This window comes from Boleophthalmus pectinirostris, unplaced genomic scaffold, assembly GCF_026225935.1.
Source record: "Boleophthalmus pectinirostris isolate CB_2022bp ecotype Guang Dong unplaced genomic scaffold, ASM2622593v1 HiC_scaffold_73, whole genome shotgun sequence".
Taxonomy (NCBI): Eukaryota; Metazoa; Chordata; class Actinopteri; order Gobiiformes; family Gobiidae; genus Boleophthalmus; species Boleophthalmus pectinirostris.
In genome coordinates this window covers 1-25,000 of record NW_026571485.1, presented here as the reverse complement: position 1 = coordinate 25,000, position 25,000 = coordinate 1, and the positions used below count along the sequence as shown (strand labels likewise).

The 25,000-nt window shown below is 42.5% G+C and overlaps 3 protein-coding genes across 3 annotated transcripts; 1 reads left to right on the top strand and 2 right to left on the bottom strand.

Moving 5' to 3' along the window:
- Nucleotides 1-76: 76 nt before the first annotated feature.
- LOC110171636 (glycogen synthase kinase-3 alpha-like) lies at nt 77-7,257 on the bottom strand (the record flags this gene model as incomplete). The annotated part of the gene is made up of 10 exons (XM_055165387.1): nt 6,879-7,257; nt 6,592-6,777; nt 3,330-3,517; nt 3,176-3,259; nt 2,572-2,682; nt 1,384-1,514; nt 1,030-1,234; nt 830-925; nt 246-432; nt 77-154 (listed from the first exon to the last, which is right to left on the bottom strand). Coding segments are annotated over exons 2-10 (1,255 nt in total), but the record flags the coding sequence as incomplete, so codon positions are not given.
- An 85-nt stretch (nt 7,258-7,342) lies between these two features.
- Nucleotides 7,343-12,295, top strand: znf526 (zinc finger protein 526). The gene is made up of 8 exons (XM_020937302.2): nt 7,343-7,647; nt 7,937-8,355; nt 8,480-8,646; nt 8,767-8,862; nt 9,213-9,964; nt 10,040-10,172; nt 10,251-11,786; nt 11,870-12,295. The coding sequence occupies exons 2-8, from the start codon at nt 8,058-8,060 to the stop codon at nt 12,041-12,043; spliced, it is 3,156 nt and encodes a 1,051-aa protein (XP_020792961.1). The 5' UTR covers nt 7,343-7,647; nt 7,937-8,057; the 3' UTR covers nt 12,044-12,295.
- A 386-nt stretch (nt 12,296-12,681) lies between these two features.
- Nucleotides 12,682-24,119, bottom strand: cicb (capicua transcriptional repressor b). Its single transcript, XM_055165389.1, has 20 exons — nt 22,424-24,119; nt 21,900-22,055; nt 21,650-21,824; nt 21,392-21,503; nt 21,119-21,301; nt 20,913-21,045; nt 20,103-20,281; nt 19,887-20,025; nt 18,931-19,028; nt 17,851-18,847; nt 17,638-17,777; nt 17,375-17,535; nt 16,825-17,009; nt 16,227-16,646; nt 15,818-16,155; nt 15,581-15,738; nt 15,363-15,514; nt 15,030-15,164; nt 14,818-14,943; nt 12,682-14,607 (listed from the first exon to the last, which is right to left on the bottom strand). The coding sequence occupies exons 1-20, from the start codon at nt 22,473-22,475 to the stop codon at nt 14,327-14,329; spliced, it is 4,320 nt and encodes a 1,439-aa protein (XP_055021364.1). The 5' UTR covers nt 22,476-24,119; the 3' UTR covers nt 12,682-14,326.
- Between the last annotated feature and the right edge of the window lie 881 nt (nt 24,120-25,000).

The following is a 25,000-nucleotide window of genomic DNA, read 5'->3' as shown; positions in this document are numbered from 1 at the left end:
CTGTGGGGAACAAGAATTATCACAATAAGTACCAAGAACAAACGTAACAGTTTTAGTTTTTGACTGAAAATAATACCATGGGAGGCAGGTGATGTCTGTGCGCGGGCATGAGGAGGAATGAGAGTGGTGTTCAACTGGGGCTGGATAGAGAGCTCTGAGAAGAGAAGAACAACATGCACATTTTATAGTCAATCAAATATGTGATGTGTATTTAATAACAATATGGTCTGTCCATGTAAACTGACCAACAGGACTGAAGTTGAAGAGGTGTGGCAGTTCTCGTCCACTAGGTAAGCGGGTGTTGGGTTGACGCAGCTCATCAAAGAAAGCATGTGCACATGCTTCCAGAGGAGACAGCCTCGTCACTGGTGTGTACTCCAACAGCCGAGAGCACAAGGCAATGGCCTCAGGTGGGGTACGGGGCTTAAACACCTAAAGAAAACATTTTTGTTTGATATTTAACATCGCTGTATTATTATACAACACGAACATGACAAAAGCCCTTTACAAACATGCACATCTAGATGGACTTCAGCCTGCTCTGTGTTCTACCACGATTCCTCATTTAAGGTGTACATAAGATGGAGGAAAATATCAGCGTCTTTAATGCCATGAGTCCAAAGAACTTAATTCTCTGTGAGCTGCAGGTTGATAGTCACAGTGCGGATACGTCATTCCCCACTCTTCATGATACACAAACCCATTTCTCTTGTGTTTAAATGCAGCATGCAGAGGTACCACAGACTTACTGCACAAAGCAGGAGAAGAGCTGGGGACAGCACCCAGAAATCACCCAACTGTTTGTAAATGGCTATAGACAAAAACTCACCTTAGTCCATGGATGTGCTTTAATCTGAGGGAATTTGAACTCTGTGTAGTTCGGGTTCATTTCTCTGATTTGCTCCCTCGTTGGTGTCCCCAGAACCTGTACATTTATACAAAAATATTTTATAACTGCCTATAGAAAACACTCAAGATCTTTGTTAGAATTTAGAACATAGTTAGAGAATTAAGCATCCAATTCATTACCTTAATAATTTCTACAAGCTGGTCCACTCCACTGTCCCCGGGGAAGATAGGCTGACCCAATAGCAATTCAGCCAGCACACAACCAGCTGACCAGATGTCAATGTTGGATGTGTAGTCAGTAGCTCCAAAGATGAGCTCTGGGGCACGATAGTACCGTGAGCAGATATAGGAGACATTGGGTTCTCCTCGAACGAGTTGCTTCGCACTGAATGAGAGAAGGGGAGAAATGAGACATAAAGCCTGTCAAAATATGCAACTAAACGTACTATACAACTATAACAACTTCAAATAACAAACATTTTTATATTGCAAAAAAGGTGTTTGACCATGACCAAAAATAAATGAAGAACCAACCTGCCAAAATCACAAAGCTTGAGAATGGCCGTCTCTGGATCCACCAGAAGATTTTGAGGCTTGATGTCTCTGTGACACACGCCTTGGGAATGGATATAAGCCAGACTGCGAAACAGCTGGTACATGTACACCTGGAGGAGACAAACAGTGTCACGTTATTTCCTTAATATTCAAAACTATTATTTTAGGACTCATTACCCATCCAACAGCCAACTGCAAAGCTACCGTATCGTTATCAATCAAGTCAGAGCAACTTCTGAGACATTTGCCATTTCTACTCCTTGCAATGTGTCTAAATGGTAACTAATGCAAAACATATGAAAATGCACTAGATCAATGCTAATGCTGATTAGATCAATAATTTGTGTCACCCAATCTCAAAATCCTGAAAGCTAGCCCAGCCTGTGAGCATTTGAGTGTGTGGAGTAGCTGCTGAGCTTCTTAATGTGACAAACAACTGTCATCTTCACTGTGATTATCGTCATTATCCGTATGATGCACCGACAGCAGCTCATCACACATGAAAAGATGACTGATGATCAGTGTAAGGAGAATAGTACAATGAGGACATGTCAAAAAAGAAAAACAGATGGAAAGCTGACAAATGCGCTGAAAGCCCAAGGAACGTGAAAAGGACCCCCGCCATGTTGAACTGAGCTAAGAAGAAATGTGCTACCGCAAGAGAGCAGGAGGATGAGAAAGGAGGGAAATGGGCCATGAGACAACCAGCATGACCAGTGCTGTGCAACTGGTACCAACACAGCCTCTGAACAGAAGCAGTCCACACAATCAAGTGTGCGCCAGATCACTTCATGACACAATAAGTCAATAAAAGTCAATTAAAAAAAAGTCAATAAAAACAAGGAAACAATATTTTATAACATGCCACAGGAACATAAATGCTTACAACCTAAAAAAGATAGGAGAAAGTTCATTATCAGATAATTCATACACAACTGACTGCTAATAAATTTTTGTGACAAAATAAAGAAAAAACATTTAGAATCACAAATCCTGCACTGTTAAATAAGCCATTAAAGCCATCATTTATAACTGCATTGGCCGAGCTGGCCCTGTTATAATCTCACATAACACGACTAGATGTCATCTACATTACAAAAAAAAAAGTAATAATTCAACCAACTTTGAGGTGATAGCTGGTAGGAATCAAAGCACAATCAGCCTTACCTTAACATATATGATGGGAATTGTGGTCTTGGCCTTGTTAAAATGCCGCGCTACCCTGTACACCGTCTCCGGGACATAGTCCAGCACCAGATTCAAATACACCTCGTCTTTCTGAGGAGAAAGGAAAACACAGACAGGAGATTAGTTGCTATTAGTTTAATTGGCTACCCTAATCGATTACTGAAGTAGTTGTCAACTATTTTAGTAATTGAATAATCGTTAACTGGCATACATAAGCTCCAAAAAATGTCATGAGAGGAGAGGTCTCTGATACATTACAGGAATTACATACAAAGTAGGAAACATATTCACAGGCCTTTCACGATCTAAACAACTAACTGATTAATCAAAGGAACAAGAGAAGAGGAGATACAGCAGGACAACGTTTCTCACTGGTGGTGTGCATTTTTATTTGGTCACATCACATGATGCACTATATATTTTAGAGTGCAGAGAAAAACGAAAACTGATGTTGATATAAAACTGGTTACTTCAGCTGTCAAATAATGCAAGTTAGTGAGTGGGCAGTAACTCCTGTACTGGGGTTAATGCTCAGATACGTTTAGGAGCAGGCGAGAGTAAGTTAGAAAAATTGATTACACACCTTTTCCCCACTTGAGTAGAAGAAATAGCGTAGCCTCACAATGTTGCAGTGGTCCAACTTTCTCATAATCTGCAGCTCTCTATTCTGTAAAAGAAGAGTCATATTTGCGTAGTATGCCAATGCTTTAAAGTCTGGATAACCAAAGCAAATATACCTTAAACCTCTTGTCCTGCAGAACCTTCTTTATTGCCACCATCTCCTGACTGTCAATAAGTCGTGCCTGATAGACCACTCCAAACGAGCCATTTCCAATAACTTTTATGTCTGTGTAAGACACTTCCTGCGGGCGGTCAGGTCCTTGGCCTGGTGTGGCTACAACTGTTGTCACCTTACCACTGTCTCCTGTTGGCAAGAAAATTAAGTTAAAACAAAACCTCACAGCCAGCCACAATATCCAAATCAACAGTGGTAAGCAAAAAAAAAACATGCCTATAACAATGTTTCACAAATACAATAATGTCATTAGTAATACATTGGGACCTTAATAAGCACAAGCTGTGCACAAGTGTCAATAATTACATTTTCCTACTAGGCTGAGATGTAGAATAAAACTGATGAGGTAATTCCCTTTACTTTAGCAGGTATTTGCACGCATCTTTGAATTACAACCTCAGTCTGAGCAACCGATCAGGAGCAGTGAGAAACAGCTCCACACAGGGGCTACCATCTATATCACTTTCAGGAGGCTCTTGGTCCATATGACCTAGCTGGAGGAACAGCGTAGTCTAGCCATGTTTTGGGTTGACTAGAGAACCCAGGGCCCCTGACTTAAACAGCTTGTCATCAGGCATGAGGTCTCAGTATAGTATACACAGAAAATTGTGCTGCCCCTGGGACTTTTTCTGCAGGGCAACAGATACTAACCACTGAGAGCCATTAAATCCTTGCAAGTGCAAAAAATTATAAAAATGCTCTATAATCTTTTACCAAGAAATTTCAAGTCCTGTTAATTGATTTGATCAGCTCAGCATCATGTTGGGTAAAGGTAATCTAAAATTATCTGACAAAAATCAGCAACAGGAGCAAAGGCAGCACAAGAATAGGAGGAGAGGTGAGGGCCCATTGCCATAAGGCTTGCCTGAGCATGTGATGAAATGGGTGGACAGAGGCACACCCTATGTTTCCATTTCTCGCGCTTGTACACTTGTTTCAACAGATCACCCCTCTTGATCTAAGGTAAATTAACGAGATAAAAGACTGCCATTCCTTATGATAGTCAAAAGGTTACTACAGTACTACAAATAGTTTTAATATTAAATCTTAGAAATCTAATAGTGTTTTTGAACGTTTTAAATATTTGCAAAAATGGAAATGTGTTATATCAAATTACTTCAAATCATCCCTAAAAGCATTTGTCAGAACACAAACAGGTATGTTCCACTTTCTTTACTGGCAAAACAAGAATGTATTTAGCTCTCATATTTTGCACGATTCTGTCTTAAAAACTACTTTTGCACATCTGAGTTTATCTACATCTTCATGTGGATAAACTACATAAATAAAATGGTCAAAACCCAAACCTCCCTTAAGATTTCTAAGAGAAAATGCCAGCAGAGGGTGCAATGACTCAATCTGCTTGTGCTTGCAGTTGCCCTTGCAAGTGAAAGAATCAAACTAAGCTAAAACCAATGGTTGATTGCACTTTAGTGTATTAGCTGTGTAGTGAAGTCAGTTGTACACCAAAATGACCAGATTGAGTTTACTCTGGTGATAAAATGGTGATCAGAATGAATTAATGGATTAGAGACAGACCAGGGTTGACATTTGTAGCTGACAAAAAAACACTTTCCTGTACTACTGAGTCTTATAGATTTTAATTAAAACAGAGCTTTAGATGTCTACAAAAATAGTACTACATAATGGTATAGCAGTGTACTGTTTGTGAGCAATAAAAATCATAGAACTGAATTGAAGAGATTGTTTAATGAGGAATAACCAAAGCTCAAGAAATGTTTAATTCAATCAATGTAAATGACAGACACACATTCATTCTAAAGGAAGTGTGCAGGATGCAAGACAACACAAAATGGGGAAAAAGAAGGTCCACACAGCTGTTTTGTTCCAACATTTTACACAAGAAATAACATTTTGGGAGCATAAGAGCTGTGCTGATGACTCTTTAATGTCATTATTACTTTACATAGATGTGCCTGTAGTTGTAGCAAGTCTAAAAGTCTAAATGTGTTCCGGTTAAATATCCAAAAGAAAACTGCAGTCAAGGCTAAGTTAGTTAAGTTAGAGAATAGAAGGCAAGAAAAGATTTTGCTAAAGAAAAAAACACAAAAAAGCATAATAACCATGTTAAAGGTTCAGTATGTAACTTTTCTGGTGGAGCATCTTCCACAAGCTACTCTGCATGAAGTTTTTGGACACAGAATGGCATGCAAATTATTTATAATGAAAAATAATGTAGATAATGTCCCCAAACCAAGTTGTACGTTAGATCTGTGGAGAGGTGAACCCACTCACAATAATGCATGTATTTAAGATATTTTAAACAAGAAGGTGGCAGACCCACCACCAGAAAAGTTATAATGCTACTGTAAATAAAGCAAATCAAACCCTATTTTATTCTGCCACAACATTAGATCACTAGGCTTAATCAAACTGAATAGAACTTAATTTTTGTGCCCTACTACAAACTGCACATGATAATACAAATTGGCCTTTTCTTAGTGAACTTCATTATTGACTAACAACCTTCACAAACAATTCAAAATTAGCTGATACTGCATTTGCACAAGATTGCCTGCATTAAAACAAGTCCGTAGACATGTCTGGTGAGACAAAGAATTATGTAAAGCGATTATATTGGGCTGATTGGCTTTTGTCCATATGCACTGATGCTCACATGTCGGCATACATACAGTCAGGTACCAAGGGTTCAGTAAGATAAGGTTAAGGTAACGTCAACATGTGCTGGTTAATAAGCAAACATAAATCCCACTCGCTTCTTTCACTTCAGGACATGCACTTATCCACCAAGAAACAGACCAAGGCCAGATCGACGCGACAGGGCAATTTTAACTCAGTGCCATTACCGAGCCAACCTGGTTATAAAGCTCACATCTGGCAGTGATGAAGAATGTAAGAGCAACACAAGTGGCTAACATGGGCTCGTTAAAACATAGTAGAATTCAAGATAGAATAATCGATATTTAATTACTCTCCAAAATATGGAATCAATATCCCAATATCTACTGGCAAAATGTTTAGTAACAACAACTGCGTAAAGAAAAACACAAGTAGGTTAATAACTTAGACAAGCTAGTCAACTGAGAGCTAAAGGCTAACATGCTAGGAGCAGCAGCGTAACAATGATCGACAAAAAAAATAACAGGCACTTTGCTTTTGCACAAACCATAGAAGAATGAGGAAAATAACGTAAGAGTAGGAAACATATAACAAGCACTTACTGGGCAGTTTTAAATTCCCAAAACTCGTCGCGCTACTTCCAGTGGCCTGTGAAGCACCGGTCTTTCCTGTCGAACTTCCACCGGCTACAGATGATCCGGCACCGGCTGCTGCGGACCCGGGAGCTCCGGGAGGCTCAGCGAATGAGCTGGTCCTGGGCCGCCCGCTGCCGCTCATATTGGTGTGAACTAAAACCAGGTCAAATAAAGGTCTTACTCACTATTTCAACATTTGTCACACAAGCAGCATGTCTGTAATTTCCAATCCCGGATAAATAAATTACACTTACAACGTTCTGTGTAGGCTGCTCGTCTCCCCCTTTCTTCCTCTGTAGATCAGCGATGGTGGGGGACGGGGGACGTGACGCAAAGCGACATACAGATTACTGGCGGTCATGGGAAATGGAGTTCTTCAACAAGTACCACTAACTTATTGTACACACAGCCACCGACCCCGCAAATTACAAAATATAATGTTGTTTTTGTTTAGTTTAGTTTTTTGGGGTTTTTTTTTAAACGAAATCCACTGGTAAACGTCCCCAGCGTAACAAATAGGCTTTACTGCTAAAACATTTTGAAACCACTTAACTCAGAAAGGCATTTCTACAGAATACAACAAAGCCATATACAAATATTTACACATAATTACAGAAAGCACAGCAACAGATGCTGAGTTACTTATATTAGACAGGAGCACCGTCCAATCAGATTATCGATATTGCTCAGGACTACCGCATTGGGCGGGACTTCTGTTCACGAGCATGAAGGCGATCGGCGGGCAAACGCTACATTACAGGCTTTGGAGAGTTTGCCGAAATATTTTAGTTTAGTTTGTGTTACATTATCTCGGTATTACCAAGGGGCTCGCTACACTACCGAAATACAAGTGGATGAGCGACGAGTGACTACTACAAAGGTGGCCATCCAACGAGAGCGGCTGAGAAGTAAGAGAAAGAAGGGCCTTCCGCGGCGGCTAGAGAGCTCCGGAGGAAAGTAGCTAGCGCCGCCTCACGACCGCCGCGCGAAGCGGGCATCCGCAGTCAGGAAACCGCGGTGTCGGTAAGTAGGTCTGCTTTGTCAAAGGGAGCGCCGCCAACAGCTCTCCATGTGCCATCACATGTTTTAATAGCTCCTCTGGTTGTATTAAAACGTTACAACACTGCTATAAAACGGAACTGCCGACGTACCAATTCCAGAAATAGACCTCGTCAGTGTTAGCAGCGGAGGATGTAGCATATTGTTTGTTATTCATCGCCACTTATTGTTGAATTATTTACTATTATCTAGCCTATCTGATTTGATGAGCAAACTAAACCTTAAATAAAATGTACTATCTTGTGTGTTGCAGAAAGTAGCCTTGAAATATGGTCTAAGGAAGACAGAAGAGTGATCAGTTCAAAACAATTATTCAACCCCCTCCCTTTATCAACTCTGGGAAAAGTCTAGGTCCTCCTCACACACCCATCAGAATGGCTGGGCAACAGGATGAAGCAGAAGATGTATATGTGGAGCACCAGTACATGTGCAGTGAATGCCACCAGCTCTTCAACACGTTAGAGGATGTACTTGTTCACCAGCAGATCCATACTGGCCAAGAAGGAGAAGGAGAGGAAGCAGTGAATGCTATGATGGTCCAAGACATCCCAGAGGTGGGCCAAAACCAACAGTACCAGTGTCTTGAATGTGGGACACTTCTAATAAATGCGGATGAGCTTTTACAGCACCAAGAAATGCATATGAGAGAAGTTGGAGCAGAAGTGAGACAAGGTATTTTCTCCATTCATAAAATTCTTATTTAAATGGTTAACACCATAGCTTTTTGTGGAGATTTTTACACATATCTGTAGGTTTATGTTTAAAACTTTACTAAAGAATTGTGTATTTATTTCAGACTTGTGTGAGGTGGAAGTGGAAGTAAATCCAGAGTCTCAAGCTTCACAACCTGTCCAGTACCAGTGCCTGGACTGTCTGGCTCTCTTTAACTCACCAGAAACATGGCTGGAGCATAGACGCACTCACAGTCGAAGTGTCACTCATACCAATACTGACTCGACAGTAGTAAGTGATCATAGGCGTATGCATTATATTAATATGCATCACTCACTTTATTACTTACTTATTGTGTGTGTCTTTGATGATGTAAACAGCATTGTGACCATAGATTTGCTCTTGTAACAGGAGTATGTCCTTCAGCCCGACGGCACCATCACTCCACTGAACAATGTGCAGAATCATGTCCTGAGTGAGGAGCAGGCTAAGGAGATTTTGGCTCAGGTATACTGAATTTAGCTTCGAAATTGTAAAATCGTATATCCAGACCCAGATCTACAGGGGTGCGAAAAGTGTGCATTGCAACCTCAGTTAAAAATATTTGCTCCTTCATTTCAGGTGCCTAAAATAATGCCACACGTATTATGTTTGCACCCCTTTGAAACTGGAATGCACCCTCATTCAGTTTAGTCTGCACCCGGGCCTGCCTATTTCTGCTGTGTTCATTTTGTGACAAATTATGTTTATTTACCTTATTCTCCCTTCACACTAGAGACCTGCAGATAGTCAGGAGGCATTTCATGTTCTGAAGTGTGTAGAATAAACTGAAACTGAAATGTTTTTAATATTTTCAGGTGTTTGCTCAACAGCAGCAACAGAAGAAACGACATACAGTCTCCAAACCTGTGCAACCTGCTCGCCCCTCACTGCTGCCCTCAGTGACACCAGCCCCTGGCTCTGCCACCATGCACCTGCAGATACTCACAGCACAGGCCTTAGCTGATAGATCCAGCTCTCCCGCTCGCTCTAAATTTTATTCTTCAGTGTCAGGGTCAAAAGTAGGCCGTGTTGAAAATGGTGTTCAAAGATTGGAGTTGAGGTTAGCTCCTAATATTCAGAATGTTGGCCACCACCCGCAGTCAACTGAAATGGTGCTTTTAAGCCACCCATATGAATGCTCTGAGTGCTCCCTTCTCTTCAACACGCCCGAAGATTTTCTCCAGCACCAGGGGGAACACTTTCTGGCCCAGGATAAAGAGAGTGAGGAAACGGGGGTCATGAGTAGCTTTGATGAGGCAAGAGTGAGGGAAGAATTGGCAGAGAAGGCAACAGAGATTCGACTTAGTATTAAAGAAAATAAATCCTCTGTCTGGTCTAACCCACAAAAGTGTGATCTCTGCCATCGAACCTTTGCCTCTGCGAGCAGATTGGCTATTCACAGACGAGTACATGAACAGGGCACATATGAATGCTCTGAGTGTGGTAAAATGTTTAAAAGACCTATGTCCCTGGAGATACATATGCGCACTCACACAGGGGTGGCCAGGTTCCTGTGTGTGGACTGTGGGCAGGGCTTTGCTACGGAGTTAACACTAATAACTCACAGGTAAACACCATTGCTTTACAGAATTGGATATGCATTTTGTTTACATTTTATTATTATCTTGCTTCTGTTCCACAGAAAGTCACACACTGCCAATCCTTTTTACAAATGCACCTTCTGCGACAAAGTGTTTACCAGTATGACCAAACAACTGTACCATAGACGGATACACCTAAATCATGAAGTCTCCGCACCAACAAATACATCTATGGTATAAGAAATATTATAAACTGAGAATATATATTTTATGTTAAATTGGCTTCTTTTTTTTTCTTTTTTTTTTTTTTAGATTTCTGCTTCAAAAAGAGCATCAGTATCTGCTCTTGCAATATTACAGAAAGCACGTGAGAAGAAGAACTCTCTCTGGGCTCCTGTGGAACAGGATCAAGTGGAAAACATAAACTCTAGTGACCCAGAGAATCCGCAAACAAAGGAAGAAGACAATGAGGAGAGTCAGGTGATAAATAGCACGAATGTATCTGTAGTCGATAATGACAACATCCAAAACACAGTTGTTAGTGCAGAGTCAGAACAAGCTGTGCGGCCCCCTCCGGAGGAAAACACTGCTCAGACAGAGTCCACTGACTCCCCTGCTGTGTCCACAGATAACAGCAGTTTCTCTTGTCGTAGCTGCTCCAAGACTTTCTCCTCTCAAAAGCAGCTGGTCCATCATAGAAGGAAGGCCCACGCAGCAGAGTGCAGCTTTATGTGTGGTATCTGTGGAAAGTCTTTCAAGAAGCAGATACATGTGAATAACCACATCCGAACACACACTGGGGAGCGCCCATATCAGTGTTCTGATTGTGGTAAAACCTTCACTTTACTTGCCAATCTAATCCGCCACAACCTCATTCACTCTGGAGTTCGACCATACCGCTGTGAGGTGTGCCATCGCTCATTTTCCCAGTCTTCAAACCTCCGCAACCATAGTTTGCTTCACTCAAGTGCAGCAATGCTATCATGCCCCGACTGCCCTGCTAAATTTCGCTGGCCTGCAAAGCTTGCTGTGCATCGTTTTACTCAACATCCTGGTTCTCCAGCCCCCTTTTCCTGCCCTCGTTGTGAAGCAGGCTTTATAACTATGAGGCAACGTGATGCTCATTGTTTTGAGAAGCACTCCATTTTGGTTGGCACAGTGACTGAGTCAGAAAAGAAGAACCACAATGCACCAACAGATACCACATCACAGCCATCAACATCCTTCACAAAGGAAATGCAGACAGCAGAAGCAGCCATTACTGGGAGGAGCCTAGATTGTAACATCTGTGGGAAGAAGCTCAATTCCGCTGCAAATCTTCGTCTTCACAGGCTCAGTCACTTTGCGGTGGGCCCTGGACGGCCAGGGAAACGTCCTAAAGCTCACCAGTGTCCAGTTTGTGGTAAACAGTTTGTATCATCCTCTGGTGTAGCACTGCACCAGAGGGTCCACACTGGTGAGCGCCCGTTTCCATGTCAAGTGTGTGGTAAACGTTTTCGTCAGAACACACACCTGCGTGAGCACCTACGCACACACTCAGGGGAGCGGCCCTTTACCTGTGAAGTGTGTCACAAAAGCTTCATCCAAAGCATGCACCTGGCTGAGCACCGCCGCACACACACTGGTGAGAGGCCGCACGTCTGCCCACTGTGTGGAAAAGCCTTCAAAACCTTCTCCAACCTTCGAAGTCACAAGAAGACCCATGCCCGACAGCAGCAGTTGGAACAGGCTGCTACTCCTGCTGCCATGGAGACTGAATCGGCTGTAGCTGTGGTAGACAGTGCCACTGTGGAAGTGGCTAATGGACAGCCTCAAGTCATTCAGATCCAAACAACAGATATTCAGCAGGTCAGTACTCCTCATTTATTATACATAACACAGTGTAATGTGTCTAGTTCATTTGTATGAATGAATACCATTTTATTTTGCAGATACAGGGTACCCCTACTATCATGTGTAATGAGTTTGGGGAGACAATAGCCATCATTGAGACCAGTGAGGGAGGTGCTTTGCCACTGGAGCAAGCCTTGGAGATTTATCAGGCAGCTCTGGAAAATGGCCTCGGATTGGACGGCTCCACTGTAGAAAGACTGCAGCTCCTATAAGTTTTACATAAAAAGCTGGGTTTGTCATTGAGGCCAGTAAAGTTCCAATGTGAAAGTAAGTATTTGCCTTCACAGACCAAAGTCTTCAACAGAAAACATTGCAGACTTGTCTTGCATGACATACTGTGTAAGGACCATTAATTGTGCCTATTTTTGTATAATTTGTTTTACCATTTTTATAAGGTAGTATTTTTGTTTGAAATGTTAAACATTGTCTTTGTTGTGAATGTTAAATAAATTCATAATTCTTGAGCCTAGGTCTACCGGTTTTAGTTTAGGGCATTTCGAATGAATGTCAGTATGGCTGTGAATGGTGTATTATGAGCAGAAAGGCGCTGTTTCTAGCAGTCTGTCACAGCTAGGACTACAAAAAGCTACCCACCGCCAGTGTGACTGAAGAGTGACTGAATATTACACCAGTAGGATTTTATTTTTTTTGTCTTAGAACAGAATATTTCACTTCTTCAGGTCCAGGAGACCATTCACCTCCTCCAGTCGTGTTTGGTATTTCTGAGTTTGTGGTGCTGTGGGCATATCCAGTGAATAGGAAACTTAAAAGGTTTGAGTGTCTGAAAAAGTGCTGATGCATGCTGACAATGTTAATTTTCTTGATAAAATACAACAGATGAAAATGAAACTTTCAATTAAACACCTTTTATTTGTATACTGAAAGATACAGATACAAACTTAAATTATTTATATAAACTCTTGCTTACTGGAACAGCAAAACAAGGAGTATAACACAAAACATGAATAGTAATTATTTTTTTCCATTTCATGTGTTTTTAATTCTCCAATAGTTGGGTCTTAAAAGTTAACTTGCTCAATGACAGATTTATTTTCCTTAATATTACGAGTCTACTGACTCTACAGTAATTATTTACAACACTACCAAGTCTTGCACAAAGACACAACCAGTATTAGATCCTACCAGCTTTCCTTAAGGGTTAACCCCTTTCCGCAACCCCTCGTTTTCAGTCCACCCAAATGGAAAGGCCAGGAGTGGAGAGAGCAATAAAGTGACAAAAGGAGGAAGCGGAAAGGAAAGCGGTGGAGGAAGGAGATGTACAAGTGCTGCAACTGTAGTATCCAACCTTCAAGGAATAGAGATGCATATATGCTTTTGTAGTAAAAATGTACTTCTTATTACTGTTGAATTAGCACTAGGTCCTTCTCACATCTGTTCCCCATTGAAATCAATACAAATCCTGATGAGATGAGGCCAGTCAAGGGAAGACTACAGTTGGAGAACAAGGCAGGTGCGGAGGGGAATGTTATTTTAACTACAGGAATCAGCAGGCATAAGGCAACACCTGCACACAATGCAAACAGAACTTGGGAAGATTCAACATAAAGAACAGCGTGGGTACAGTTGTAGGAATACAACAAACTCAATAATGGCAATGTTCAATAGAAAAAATAATTAAAAAGTTAATAAAACAGCTTGGCATAAGAGAATTAAAGTCCAACAAGTCAACCCTCGTTAAGAGCCAGGATGTGCCATTAACCCTAACCCCTCCTTTCATAGGCTAGTGAATAAGAGGCACAGGAATGCGTGTTCCTCCCTACTGGCATGTGCTAGGGTCAGACTTGGCCAGATGGTAAATTGCAGGAATGATGGCACAGCCAGGAGTCCATTTAAACCGTTATATCTTCAGTCACTTAAAACAGACCAGCTTAGTGGTCTACAAACACTAAAATGGAAGGGATCCTTCCAAGTTCAAAGCAAACGCCGCACAATTGAAATTGTCTGCTGAGGGCCCAGCCCCCTAATGTCAGCAGATGAGTGTACAACACTTAAAATACAAGTTGTTCCATAAGCAGCAGCTTACTGCAATTACTCCTCTACCATTATAAAAAAAACAAAAAAAAAAACAAAACATGAAAACATACGTATTTATTTTCCAAAATGCTTTTTGTGTCTCTGAACAGACAAGGCAGGTCTCCTACTCCAGCATGACACACACTTTCTTCGAAGCAAATCTGTAGCTGTACATAATGGGCCTTGGTTTACTGGCTTTGATGAGGATTTCACCATGGTGGTCATCACAGAGTGCTAATTCAAGTCTGAAATAAAGAGATGGAGGTCCATAATGGTGGTGTGTGTGTGTGTGTGGCATTGTTAGAGCCACTGCCACTCATGTCCTTTTTGGTACAAGGAAGTCCCTTTAAAAGTTGTTTCTTTTGCATACAAGTCTCTTGAACTCTGAAATCCAGGCTGCTGACCAATTCAAACATGAGCAGGTGAGAGTGGAGTGACAGTAGTGGCTGTTGGTCACTCCCTCACCTGGAGGAGTCCTGGGAATCACGCGGCTCCTCCACACCAGCGTCAGCTCCATGCTCTAACTCCTCGTCCTGCAGGTCCCCTCGTCCAGACCCTTCCCCCGACTGAGAGCCAGAAGGTCCAGGGTTTGAGCCAAAGTCGGGCAAACCTAAACCTGGAGTGTCAGAGGGTGTGGCCGTCTGCATGATCTTCTGCCGGACCTCCCTTATTTTCAACTGCAGACACACCTTGGTTGGGAATATATCGGAATATCTGCTCTGGAAGGCTGCAGTGGCTTGAGCTATTGGAAGAAAATGCCATGTTATTCAACTGGGAAAATAATACTGAATTCAGTTATTTGTGACATACAAAGGTTATTTGGACACTGACTAATGATAAAATGGCAAGTTCCATTCAAATTCAGTCAGTAAATTATAGTGCTCTTGGCTACTGAATCACTGTCAATATTTTAAATATAATATATTTAAATATAATGAATATAATGAATCACCAGATGGAAAGAAGCCTTGCTCCTGGAAAAGCTGCATCACCAGTGCTCTTCTCTGGTCCAACGTTCTTCTCAGGGAAGAGTATGGCACCTTTTCAAACTCAAGTTCTGCCAAGATATCCTCTCCCTCTGTAGAAATGTGTGTATCATTTATCATCATTATAATGTAAGTCAAGGTATCCCATCTTAACAATGATCGTTGTGAAAATACCCACCTGCTCTGTCAAAGGTAAAGATGTCTCCCTCACATTTGGCAGCACTTTTAGGCGTGTTAGGCTCCGAGCTACAGCTCGAACGCCTTCTGCTTTTTCTCTTTGGGGAGACTTGTTCATCAGGAGCAGAGTCCAAATCTGAAGAAACAAATGGTCCCTTAAAACATACTAAGAAAAACATGTAGTTTTCCAATTGTACACATTTAAAACAGTTACAGAATGTATCTTTTGCTCTACAACTGAGAGACCTTGTGACAAGATTCACTATCAGTGACTACAACTATGCTATACATACATAAATTAAAATACATCTGTGTCTTTATGTGTTGATTTTACCTGTAGAGTTCTTCCGTTTGCGCCGGTAGCTGCCCAGAATAGCACGAGGTGACGTGGCCAGACTTTGTAAGGTTGGTGAAGGGAGGACCTCTTCAGGCCGAAACTCAGGCAGCTCAGCAAAACGCTCTTCAAAATACACTTCTGACAGCACCCTAACACAGCAACACACACCAAGTTACATTTGCTGAATTTTATTCAAAATAAATATTCTTACTTACTTGTCCACAGAGTCAAAGGTCTTTTTTAAAGGGGGTGGGCGTGCCTTAATCTTTTTGGGAGTAGGAACCTCTTTATCGCTTGGTGGAGGAGGCAGGCTGGGCTCAGCAGCTAATGGTGGAGGTAAAGGAGATGAGGGAATGGATTCCTTCCATCCACCCTGTATAGATCAAATTTAAAGTTTAATTTTGATCCTATATATCTCACATAGTAAACAAAAATGCATGCTTTTTGTCAACCTCTTTGGTGGTTGGGCAGTCCTTGTTTCTGTTTTCATTGTCTGCTGTATTAGAGCCCTCTGGAGGTCGATCAGAGGAGGGTTCTTCAGCAGGATGAGGAGAGGGCGAGCTGCTTTGTGTTGGGGGCTCAGTATCAAAAGAGAACAGGCTGCTGGCTGCCGTCTCCCTCTCCTCTTTTTCACGTTCCCTCTCTCGTTCCCTCTCTCGGTCTTTCTCTCTCTCCTTGCCTCGACCTCCTCCTTCATAGCTACCTACAGGAATGGTAGCCACAGTAGCCTTTACTTTCTGAGGAGCCCTAAGTGGAAGCTGGATGAGCTTTGATGTTCCTGTAGTACCAACTGAAACAGGGAGAAAGTTAGACCCCATGGATAATAAACTATTTCAGTGACATGAGAATAAGTAGTCATACCAGATGTTTGAATATGCTGCTGGGGACTAGTGGACCTGATGGGAATAGTAGAGCCACTGGGGGGTGCTATTGTGCTGCTGACACTGGAGGACTGTGGCTGTTGGTCTAAAGGTGTCAGCACTTCTGTCTGCCTCTCAGGAGGTTTTTCACCTGGTCCATCTGGACCCCGGTCTCTGTCTGCTTGTGGGGGGGTTACAGTGATGGACGTAGGTGTGTGCTTAGGCAAGTTGTGAGAGGACGTGTTGCAAGGGCTGGAGACTGCACCAGGGGGTGCTGCCGTCGCGGAGACCACCCCTGTTGCCATGGAAACACTAGGTGAAGAAGGGTAGATGGCAGTGACGACTTGCCCTCCATTGCCCGAAGCGGGAACTGAAGTGGAGGGTTGTGGAGACTGAGCTGTTGTGAGGATTGGAGGCTGACCTGGATAGCAGGAAACAGCAAGAAATTGTGTTATTCTACAACAAAAAGCACACAATAAGACTATTATGTATAGGAAATAGAAGAGAATTTTTCTCTTCTATTTCCTATACATAAATGCTTGGATTGCATTAAAGCCCTGCTGAAAGAGGAGAAACCATAACATATTCAAGGCACAGACCTGCTATCAAAGGCTGAACCAGGGTCTGTCCAGGTGGTGCGATGGCTGTGAAGCCCAGTGTTGCTATGGGTGATGGAACATATGCAGATCCGGGTAGGGGCTGATGGGAGGGTGGTGAACCTGTTGTTGTGGAGACCAAAGGCAGCGTGGAAGGGACCCCCGGTGTGGAGTGGACATAGGTAATTCTGAATGGAAAAGAATACAGAAAGAGAAAACTTATGTAGGTGTCCTGAATACAATGTGAATGTGTGATAATTAAGACAAAAAGACAAAATAAAAGTACTGCAGTGAGAGTTGGATAGTGAATGTACTGCAGCCACACTCTGTGATTGGTGCTATATATGTGCGTGTGTGTGTTTGTGTGAACATTAGGAGCTGAGTGCTGGTGTGGGGGTGGTGAACAGAGGCAACTTGGGCCACCAGCAGTATGACTAATGCGTCCAGAATAGAGATGTACAGCTACAGTTGCATCCCTTCTACAGTTTGGTTCTTCACAATTGTACAAAAATAAACATTGATCAGATTAACCTGTTAAAATCCACCATCCTACCTGTTAGACCCTGGTGGAAGAAGCACAGTCTGGGAAGGGCCTGTATTTGGAGCTACCACTGTAGCTGGACCAACTGTGACCGGAAAAGGATTAGGAGGTTGGACTGCTGTGCCCTGAGGAAGCCCAGGCTGAACTAAAGGCATCGGGGCTATCTGTATTAACTAATAAACAAATGACACAAGGCAGTTACATAATAATAGTGCAAAGTCTGTATTATCATAAAAGAAAAGTAAAGGTCAATGATATTTTTTGAGGTGACTGACCTTGCTTCCTGCCTGGGCACCATTCTGAACAGGAAGAGGTGGCGCCACAATAGGAAACTGCTGGGCAGGGGCCGGTGCAGTTCGTACTGTGGCCATGGGAACAAGCATTTTATTCTGGAGCACTGGAGACTGGGTTTGCACTGAAAGACATAATTTATAAACAATTTATACACAATAATATAACCCATAGGAAAGTGAGCTTTCAGTACTTACCTCTGGTGCCTGGGCTGACAACACTCACAGAGGGGCTTGATGTATATCCAGCCAGTGAACTTGAACTGGGCTGTTTTCCGTTGGTCAGGACAGTGTGCGCAGATGGAGCTGTGGGTAGGTTGAAGATACTTGTTGGCTGACTAAGTTGCTGAGGTGGACTCTTGGGGTTGGGGTTGGCAGGTAAGGTAGGCAGGATATACTGAACTTGGGTGATTGGCTTTCCCCCTGTAGGTGCAAGGGAAGATGCAGGCAGGAACTGGGGCTGAAGTATGGGCACAGGCAGGGGCCCATTGCTCTGACTAAGTTGTGCTGATGTGGCACTAGAAAGGTGTGGCTGTTGCTGGGGAGGAGGGGGCTGAGGAGAGGGGCTGATAAGCTGCACAGCAGGTTGTCCAGGTAGGGGCGCTCCTAACACCAGATTAGTGACCACACTCCCTGGGCTTACTCCTGCACCAATAGGACTAGGTGATGAGGAAGAGTAATACCCACCGCCTAGTGCAGTAACACCACTTGCAGATCCTGGCCCAATCAGGACCTGCTGCTGCTGCTGTGGGGTCACGGACTTCTTTTCCGGTGGATGTGGGCTTGATGTGGTCCCTCCTTCTCTGGGCTTACTGGCTAAAGGGAGTGGTGTGCTGATGACAGGACGCATCACATTGGTTACCATAGTGGAGGCTGCTCTCGAAACACCAATGCCTAATGCTGAACTTGGACCCATTGTAGATGAAGGAGGGGGTGGTGCAGCTGGTGCACTGGAGATGGCAGACTGGCCAGGCACAGAGAAAGAACTTGGGAGCCCTATTCCTTCAGCAGAAAGAAGGTTAGTCTGTTCTCCATCACCTCCACCCTTTCGTCTGTGCTCTGTAAAACCTGCCCCGAAAGACCTGGCTTCTTCAAAACGCTTGCTACTACTTGGGTAGGAGGACAAGGAGACACTGCGGCCATGATGAGTAGGGTGAGCTGTAGATGATGAGCAGATGACTGGGGCAAAGACTCTCTGATGAAGAGAAAATAGGGGATGCTGTATATTTGAACTAGATTGAAAAAGTAAAATAATATATTTGGATTTATGTGACATACCTTCCTTTCTGTTTCATCTCCAGAGCCATTTTCACTGTCACTGTCTGTTACTCGTTCCTTGCATTTGAGATCTATGGAGCTGCTTGGATAAGGGTCCTCTGTCAAGAGTAAGAAAACAAGCTACAGCTACGTTTTTGAAACCTTGTCTCATACAGTAATTACATGATTTTAATGTGTACCAACTAGGGCCCAACCAATACATCAGGTGGCCAACATTATCGGGCAAAATGGGCACTTGGAGACACATAAGCCTAAATCTTGCCGATATGGGCTGCTAGTCCATTTGGGCATGTTATACTTCACTTAAGACTCTATATTACATCTATTTGATCCAATTTACAGACAGATAAATGTCCTAATATGTGGTGCCGCATCAGTATTTATCTGAGAAGTAATTTGTCTGTGACGCCGTACCACCCCTGAATGCACCCCCAGAGTGACGACACTCACGTGCGCTTGTTTACACCCGTCTGCAGCCATAGATCCATGCGTGCAACACTGAGGTGCTGGCTTTAAATGCTTTTGTGTCTCATCCACTGTACTGACTATAGATAAAAGTGAACTTAAATGTAGTTTAGGCCATCAACTAAATTACCGCTTGTTTTTTCAAAGTGCAAGTGTGCAGAGGAGAGCTGTCCCATAGACCGTCTTTAAATATGACTGTAAAGAGGCAGAATAACAGTAAATGTACCCTAAATAAACCAAACTTAAAATCCAATAGAGCCAAATCATCCATGCCAAGTTTTATAACCAATCGAAGATTTACAGCAAATTTTTAGATCATTAAATATATCGGCTTTTACATCGACTACTGGCACCTCCAACTCCCATTTTATTGGTACCATATTGGCCACAACAAAATCAATATATCAGTCAGACCCTTGTACCAACCAAAGCAAAGATAAACCAATAATACCGAAAAGTAAATGTCTACAAAGATATTTATATATTTTTACCAATGACATCATCATCTCCCTCCTCTTCGCATATGACCATCCGCTCTTCATCACTGGTCATGTCTTCACTGACCCCACGCTGGGACTGTGACAAAGGTGGAGCATGTCTTGAAAACTGATTAACACCCTCTCCACACATCTAAATGAACAATTATATGGCTCTTATTTTTGTTACACAGAGATTCATTTTACTGTCATACCTAACAGAATTCTTACCTGTGCCAGTTCTGCCAGAGCTTGCGTGTTGCCCCTGCCACTCCGCTCCAGGCTGTGCATGGCACTTTGTGAAAAGGCTCGCGGTCGAGTGAGCTGACTCCCATGACCCTCGACTGCACCCCTCTCAGAAACACCCACTAAACCTGGGGGCACTCCTTTTAGCTCCACAGAATGAGGCTCTGTTTAGGAGTGGCATAAAGATATGTTCAGAACTTTATATTAAAGGGTCCATTAAAGGGCCATTTTCTGATCTGTTTTAATCGTGTTTCCTCATCAAAAACATACCTGGAGTTGTGTTTTGTTTCATTCACATATGTTTAACACACATACCTTGCATATTTAGGCTGAGTTCTTTTCTCAAACAAAAAGCACTCCTTGTTCCACCCTGTGATGTCATGTGATAATACAGAAAGTGCTACACTGTTTTTAAACTCCATATGAATCATTTGCATAATTTCAGTCCTAGAACTGCCAATCTCTGCTCAACTAAAGGTAAAAGGTAGCTGTTAATTACTGCTTCATGACATCACAAGGTCGAACAGAGAATTTTAAGCTTTGAATATAAAGACAAATTAATGATGCTGAATTATTTGTACTTGTGAGAAGGAAACAAAACACAACTCCTGGTGTGTTTTTGATGAGGTTATGGCATGGCTAAAAGCACACAAGAGCTTGCATAATATATGACCTTTAGTATCAGATATAACATCACTGCTGTTATATTACTGATAACGCATGATTTTTGCAGGCTAATGGTATTATTATTTATTGCATATGTACAAAGTGGCCTGCTGAGCATTTTGTACCAACCTGTGGACTCTGACATGCTTCTCTCCCTTATGTCTTTGCCCCCTGGGACCCCGCGACCCTCAGAACTAGACTTTTTCCTGTCTTTGTTGCACCATTTCCAATCAGGATGGGCTTTGAAATGTGCTTCTTTTACCTTAAAAGTTTGATAAAGGTTAATAAGAATGCTATTCTATTTTTGAGAGAATATTAGTTTAGCATTTACTTACCTGAAAGGCCAAGTCGTGGTACTTTTGTTTCTCCTTTGGTCCTAATGCATACCACCATTCTCCAAGAATTTTGCTGACTGTTCTGTTGTCTTGGTTTGGATGACGCTGATGAACTAGAGCTCGGTGACGCTTACTGAATATCATAAATGCATTCATTGGACGTCGTATATGGTCCTTTTCTCTCTAAATTAAAGAGGAACATTAATATGCATTTAGAATGTGATCTATTTTTTGCTGTTGTTTTTACAAGCTGCAATTTACAAAAAAGTCCACCTTTCCAGGGCTATTCTTATCTCCATCTTTTGGTAGCGCACTAAGAGACTGTGTACGTCTCTTCACTGGTGATGTAGAGAGAGGTTGCTCAGGAACAACGCCAGGAAGAAAACTAATCAAATAAACAACAATGCATAACAATGTTATATGTTATCATTAATACATACAATATGATCCAGGAACAAAATATTTAATTAATCAGTTCTGTTTCTTATACAAGGCCAGTAGAGTCATAAAGAAAAAAGAAAGTTAACTCACGGATCATCAACATCGCTCTCCGTTTCACTGTCTGGCCTCTCCCTCTCTGCTTCTCCCTTGTCTTTCTCTGGAGGTGGCTCCTCTGCAGAAGGGGGAGGCCGAGATGGAGGAACTCTTTCTATGGTGGGAGGGGCCTCTACAGGCTCCTGTGGCTGAGCTGCCACCCCATGTACTTCTTATGATACAAAAGAGCCAGTTAGTTTATGAATATTCATACATTTCATATTAAAAGTAAAACACAGTATTTTACCTGCTCCTGTTTTTAGAGTGACAGCTTGGGGGTGGTTAACTGGGTGATGACCCTCTCCTGGCTGGGAAGATGAGTCTGATTGGGTTGGTGCCAGAAAAGGAACCAATGAATGCCAGGGGAAGACTGGGACAGACCGTGGTTCTACGTTGGTCCATACTGCAGAAGAAAAATAGAGGAAAAAATAGAGGAAACAATGGTCAGCAAGACCTAAAGGTTCAAAGAATATATACCCATCTTGTATTTACAATGACAGGAATAAGAAATATTTGCTATGTAACAGAATAAAGTGAAAAAAGAAGATCAAATGAAATGCATGAGTAAAATAAGTACCACTGCTAAACATTTAAATAATTTCAACAGCAGTGGCACAAATACATAAGAATGGCTTGTATTTGTTTATCATGTACAAATAATTTGAGAAAAAAAATATCAAAACATGAACTCATAACAGGGCAGCTTGTTATATGAAGGTTTGCTCACAGCCATGGGATCAATACAGTATACTGAGTTGACAAAAAACTAACCAAACATGCTTAATCCCTGGCGCAGATACTGAGGATTCTCTGATGAATACATCGCTGATGTGATCCTCAGAAGCAGAATATAGACGTGTCCTTTAACCTTTTGCGGTTACAATCAACACAGTACCAGGTAGTGAGCAGTTTAAAATCCGTAACATCCTCACAAGCTTGAGTCATCGCAATTGTTACTGCTTCATGTCCTAATCTTCACAACGTGGCATTATGTCCACTTCCAATGCAAGCAAAAGTCAGATGGTTCAATTGTCTTCGCCACCAAGACTGCCGCAATCTAATACGCACCTTGCCAGTGAACAAAATGTACTGTAAACATTTATAAAAAATTTCGACCTCTCAACGCAAAAGGTAAAATTCAACAGTGCCTTGGGTAATTATCGGAATGGTGAACGTAATCGAAGAGTGCAATCCACCTCCCTTTGGTCTGCTTACCCCCGGTGCCCTCTCCCTGTTTGTTTACATTACTACTGCCGCACGGGCACAAAAGAGTTAACAAGGCCTCCAGTCCATCCGCGGCCTCGATTAAAGCATTTGCCTGGGAACTGCGCAGTCTTCTCGGGTCATGTAAAAGGTTGATCTGCGGCTGTTCGTGGGGCTCAGCCGACGTACAGGGACCACTACACGGGTTGAGCAGGACATGCGCTGCAGTAGGAGGGACGATCTAAACGTGATAGTTAGTGATGCCAGATTCGAGGTGGGCTTTGCTATATATTCTTATACCGTACAGTTTTAAAAGATAATTCACAGATGATATCGGGGAGAGATGTTTAACAGTATCTTGGATTAAAAGCAGCTTCAAGTTCATCGCTCCAGATAGGGCCAGCCTCTCGGGAACGCCCCTGGTCGTGCACCCGCCTCAGACTCTGGCGAAAGAAACGCAATTGTTCTCATCTCATGTCTGAACTACAAAGGCGTATATTCACACGTTTGGCCTTTCAGACCAATCTGCTTTGCTCTCATGCGTTATATCAGCCTGCCAACTTCTTAGACCATCGTCTCAAAATGATCCAGGTATCCGTCTCAACCTGGTAATTTGGTCAGCACCAATCCAGTGTACCTACACATGAACAGAGACGTAAGTTAGTGTTTACTACACAAGAAGATGTCGCCCGTGGTGCATTCATCCATCACCCAGTTTCTATAATGTACATTCAGATGATTGTAGAGCAAATCATCAGAAAGAGCCCTTCGTGATCATCAAGTAAGCGATCTGTTGTACAGTAGCCCCTCCAATTAATGTGCCTCTCTACCTGACGTTAGCTAGACTGATGAAACAACAGCAAAACGCGACCACGATGAACCCCCTGACTCTTTGAGAATGCCGAAGACAAATGAGGCACGGCTTATTTTTCCTCCTCTCTGAGAAAGGCTAGACTAAAGAGCAAAATCATAACCACACAAAGAGCGTTAAAAACCCGAAATTCATAGACGAACGCCGATGTTGAGCTCCGTGTCTGCAGCAGGTTAGCGCTAGCCGCTCCGTGTGAAAGGCACTGCCGTGCGCATCGTCCGCTTAGGATAGTACTTGATAATACAAGCGCTTCTTTGGTCCTTATAGGTCCTCGTATTGTTTCTTCGAAACATAAAATCCCACTTTACTCCATTATTTAATCTCAGGCTCTTGAAATCCTCGGCCCTTTCTTTCTATTTCCCTCCCTCTTCCTCTTGTTGTAAACTAGGCTGCTCGCTCGCCCCCCCTCGCACTCGTCCCCTCCCCTCTTGTCCTGTCAACCTCGCCCAGCCTGGACCCGCCCCCTCCGCGCAGCCTGGGCGCCTATTGGTCACATCAGCCACCTGTCAGAGAACAATACCGGAGTCTGATTGGTCGAGCTATGCGCAGGAATGCCAGTCATATGCAAATATTGCCAGATATTTTAATGTAACATTACATATACAAGGCATAACGATGCATAAGGAATTTATTTATAACTATGTCTTAATACCGGAATGTTTTATCATTCAAATATCACATTACATTATTGTTATGACCTATGAGAACTGAAAATTTATTATAGTCAATGAAACCCCACCCTCCTCTTACATTATTGGTCCAGGGTCGTAGTAAACTGTGATTGACGCCATAAAGAACTAATCAAAAACTAATCCTTAGATTTAGGCCAGCCAATAGTTTAACAGAAATTGGCGAGGGTCCCCGCCCCTTCAGAAATACACAGCACTAACACGGAGGCGCTAGTGAGCTGTGATTTGTATATGCCATTTGGTGCGTGCATTTTTTCATTTTCTTAAAATAAAGTCGGTAGTTTAGTGCCAAAAACATTTCAGCACATATTAATATACAATACAAGTAGCTTATACTTGCGGAACAGTCTTTCATGAAGGGCTATAGAATCAACATGAAAATAGTTGCCTGTGATGAGTTAGCATTTCTATCTCTCCACAGAAAAATGTATAGTTTGGAATACTCAAGACGAAATACTACTCGCCCGTGAGTCTGATAGGCTACATTATATCAGAGGGCAGTGTGGGAAAAAATAATGACAATAGGAGAGCGTATATTATGATCTGGAAAAAGTAGAAAATGGGTGGTAACATTATGGGCTGAGA

Coding starts and splice junctions, on each gene's coding strand:
- znf526 (XM_020937302.2), top strand. CDS start 8,058: ATGGCTGGGCAACAGGATGAAGCAGAAGATGTATATGTGGAGCACCAG. Junction 8,356..8,479: donor TGGAGCAGAAGTGAGACAAG/GTATTTTCTCCA, acceptor TATTTATTTCAG/ACTTGTGTGAGGTGGAAGTG. Junction 8,863..9,212: donor CTAAGGAGATTTTGGCTCAG/GTATACTGAATT, acceptor TAATATTTTCAG/GTGTTTGCTCAACAGCAGCA.
- cicb (XM_055165389.1), bottom strand. CDS start 22,475: ATGTATTCATCAGAGAATCCTCAGTATCTGCGCCAGGGATTAAGCATG. Junction 21,302..21,391: donor ATAAGAATAGCCCTGGAAAG/GTGGACTTTTTT, acceptor TCTTTAATTTAG/AGAGAAAAGGACCATATACG. Junction 15,515..15,580: donor ACCTTTGACTCTGTGGACAA/GTAAGTAAGAAT, acceptor TTGCTGTGTTAG/GGTGCTGTCAGAAGTGTATT.